At 61.4% G+C, this 3,567-nt stretch overlaps 2 protein-coding genes across 2 annotated transcripts in view; both read right to left on the bottom strand.

The window, feature by feature from the left end:
* Positions 1–100: 100 nt before the first annotated feature.
* ACA1_293040 (uncharacterized protein) lies at positions 101–1,125 on the bottom strand (the record flags this gene model as incomplete). Its single annotated transcript, XM_004368101.1, has 6 exons — positions 101–208; positions 246–301; positions 379–476; positions 704–800; positions 825–929; positions 1,056–1,125. 6 exons carry the CDS (start codon positions 1,123–1,125, stop codon positions 101–103), a joined length of 534 nt encoding a protein of 177 aa, XP_004368158.1.
* A 394-nt stretch (positions 1,126–1,519) lies between these two features.
* The window catches only part of ACA1_293050 (uncharacterized protein), a gene marked incomplete at both ends in the record, with an annotated part of 2,514 nt that continues 466 nt past the window's right edge, over positions 1,520–3,567 (bottom strand). The window contains 6 exons of the mRNA XM_004368102.1: positions 1,520–1,588; positions 1,887–1,997; positions 2,095–2,280; positions 2,394–2,655; positions 2,766–2,982; positions 3,053–3,283. Coding sequence (XP_004368159.1) covers positions 1,520–1,588; positions 1,887–1,997; positions 2,095–2,280; positions 2,394–2,655; positions 2,766–2,982; positions 3,053–3,283 — 1,076 coding nt within the window. The remainder of the gene's footprint in view (positions 1,589–1,886; positions 1,998–2,094; positions 2,281–2,393; positions 2,656–2,765; positions 2,983–3,052; positions 3,284–3,567) is intronic.

Below are 3,567 nucleotides of genomic sequence, written 5' to 3' on the forward strand. Positions count from 1 at the left end.
GAGCGCCACCGGCACACCTGTTGGTCGCACCACATCCATGTCAGGCCACCCACCCACCCACCCACCATGACGACGCACACTGCACTTCGAACCCAGGGGCTTACCGGCTTCGAGCATCTTGCGAGCGGGCGGGTGCTCCAAAGCGTAGAATGTAGGCCGTGGTGGGCAGGAGCACGGCGAACGTCGCGACCTTGGCCATGGCCGCAACCTGCCTTCATCGCTCCACCTGCATTCGATGACGGTACCGTCAGGAGGAGCGTTGATGGTGATCCCCCCCCCGACCACACCGCCGACCACACCGCTGAAGCCGGCGAAAGGCGAAGGGAGTGAGAAGGTGCGGGTCCGTACTCGCTCGAGGTGGCCTGATGCTGAGCGCACCAAGCTCTCCACCGAGCTCTACGGCGTTCATGTAGTTGATCTCGTCGCCATGCAAGTTGAGCAAAAGGCCGGCCTCCTTGCCCGCCTCAAGAATGCGCCTGCCGTGATTCGTACACGCACACCCACACACATCATCATCGTCACCATCATCATCATCAAGCGCAGGTCTCGAGGGAGAGTGGGAGAGGTCGAGCCCCCAATATTATACTTGGGCCTGGTCGAACACGCCCTTCAACACACATCGATGAGCTCCTGTTATGGAGCCAAGAGAGAGAGGGAGAGAGAGAGTGAGCTTGTCTTGGATCCACAGCCATGGACCAGCCACCACACCACACCATAGCGCTGATAGGCACGTGCACCTTGAGGGGAATCCGTTCGGTTGTTGGAGAATGCCTTCTTCGACGTGGCCTGGTCGGCAGTCCCTGTACGGTGCGGAGGAGGCGCACGACCTACCTTGAGCATCTTCATCTCCGTCTCGAGGCCGCAGCCGCTCTTGCACTCGACGAGCGTCGTGCCCAAGCGCAGCATGCGGTTCAACCGTTGCAGGCACCCTATTACTACAGGGGACCCCGTCCACAACGATTCAAGTCAGAAAGGGTGATGATCGTTGCAACCAAGGCGTGCTGGACGCACACACACGACACACACGACACGCACGACACGCACGACACACTTACCCAGCAGCTCCTCCTCCTCCTCCTCAGTGGCGGTGCGGGTGTGGCCGAAGAAATTGTGGTGGATGTCCATGTCGGCCGGGTGGCACCCGCCAGCTTCATCGCGAACTCGTGCACACGTGGTCGCCGGCCCACACGGGGTGAGACGCGCGCGCGTGTGCCCGTCCACCAACCCTGCAGGCAGCATCGTAAGAGGAGAGGCTCAGCGCAGTCTCCAACGCGTAGTGTGTGTGTGGGGGGTCGCCGTACTTGGCCAGGACCACCGCCTTGAAGGTGGCATCGATGCGTCCACTTCGTAGGGAAGGCCTCGGTCTTGCTCAGCTCCTCCTCATTGCCCACGGCTGCGATGTTACCCTCACGATTATGGTGCCATTCTCAGCTTTGATTACTGACTTGACCCGTGTGCAGCTCACTGGTTAAGTCAGTAATTGGCTCTTCTTTCAAAGAATCGCAACTTTCCATTGAGATTAGGGGAAGTGCACCTCATCCTGAAAGCGCTGACCGGCCCCGAGCCATGATGATGCATCGTAACCAGCCTGTGGTGCGGCGTTCCTAACCCGCAAACGATACACGCCACTGCTGTCTGCAATATTTGTTGTCGTTTGCCAAATACTGAATTGTGCAAAATTTGTCGTTTGCCAAGGCGAAATGAGATGAAATCGAAACGAAACCAAAAACGCAGGTGTTTGTCGACGAGTTGGGTGAGTCCATCGCCGATGATCTTGTGGGTGGTCTCGCCGGTGCGGCCGCCGCTGGCCTCCGAGGGGTTGGGGGGCGGTGGGGGACTTGGGCGAGTGAGTGTGGAGGAGGACCTCCTTGGGTGCGGTGCCACACCTCGCGGTCGACGCACAGGGCCTCGTACAGCATCGACCCGTCGGGTCGCGACGTCTTCATCGCCTGCAGGATCCGCTTCTCCAGATTCAGGATCTGGAAAGCCAGCCGCACCTGCAGACAGACACCACACACACACACACACACACAACGACACTCGCGCGCGTCAGCACACGCGTCATCGCACACGCACACAAAAGAGCGCACGTACTTCTTTGGTGTAGGTCTGGATGGCGCGGACGCCCTCGCGGTCTTCGAGTTCGATGAGGCGGTCGTGGCGGTCGGCCAGCCCGGCTTCGGCCTCGTCGGTGGCAAAGTGCGCGGCGAGCGGGACCGGCTGCTTCTTGTACAGACCCACCATCCCCGCCACCGCCGCCGCATCAAAGCACGCCGGACCCTGCACGTCACCACACACACACACACACACACACACGCTTGTGAGTGCGGCCGCACACGCGCAACCGCACACGCATGACACGCACCACCGCACACGTGTGTGCGCACACGCACCTGGGAAAGGTAGACGCCCATGTGGGAGACGATGTTCTCGCGGGTCGCGCCGTTGGGCCATCGGTCGAGCAGCCCGCGCAGGTGCGCGAAGAAGGTCTGTGTGTCGAGCGCGGAGCCGACGGCGGCGTCGCCCAGAAGCACGCTGTCGGGCAGCGGGACGGGGAACACGAACAGGAGGGCCAGGAGGTGCTTGATGCACGTGTGGTGCGACTCCGTGTGCAGCCGCTGCAGCAACGTGCCCTGCACGCGCTGCCAATCGAACCTGCGCCGGCACACAATGATGACGTCAGCACTGCTTTCTCTGTGTCGTGTGTGTGTGTGTGTGTGTGTGTGTGTGTGTGTGTGTGTGTGTGTGTGTGTGATGGTGCGTACAGGAGTGAGGTGTCGGACTGGAGGGCCTTGAGGGCAAACTTGATGGCGAGCGCACGCACTTCGTAGTCCAAGTCCTCGATCAGCTCGAGGAGGCGCGTTGTGGCCTTCTCCCGCTCGCCGCCCTCAACCAGGGCCGCGAGCTCGAGCGTGGCCGCCTTCCGGCGCAGCGTGGCCGACATGATGTGGCCCATCGTGTTCACCAGCGGCTCCGTCGTTTCTACGCCATCACGCGTCAGCACAACACGACACACACCGCACACACCACACACGGGGGGGGGCAAGCGTACCGGGCTTCATGCGGAGAGATGAGACCCAGCGGGTGGAGCGCTCCTTGAGGCCGAACGAAAAGGGGACGAGCGAGGCGACGATGGACAAGAATTCGCTCTGGACGGGCGGGCAGACAACGCCCAGCAGGAGCACTTCCTTGGCCTGCACGCTCGCCACCGCCGCCTCCACGATCGCGGCCTTGAGGGCCGCGTTGTTGGAGGTCAGGTGGGCCTCGAGAATGTGGCACGGATCTGGAGCAGCGTGCCGTGCGCCAGGTTGTGGTCGATGCCCGCTGGTGACACGCACACACACGCACGCACACACACACACACACACACACGCACCCACACCATCACACACAGGATCAGTAGTGTCTCTACACCTCGATCGCCACCTTACATGCACAATAAAAAGGAATGATGAATAATAAAAATAAACAAAAGAAGGTGGTACCGGCGTGGTCGGGGATGGGAGGCGAAGAGGGAGGCGATGAAGGCGGCGACGTGCTCGGGAGGGACGAGAGGCACCAGCGCCC

Source organism: Acanthamoeba castellanii (genome assembly GCF_000313135.1).
Source record: "Acanthamoeba castellanii str. Neff unplaced genomic scaffold scf7180000084777, whole genome shotgun sequence".
NCBI classification, from domain to species: domain Eukaryota; phylum Discosea; order Longamoebia; family Acanthamoebidae; genus Acanthamoeba; species Acanthamoeba castellanii.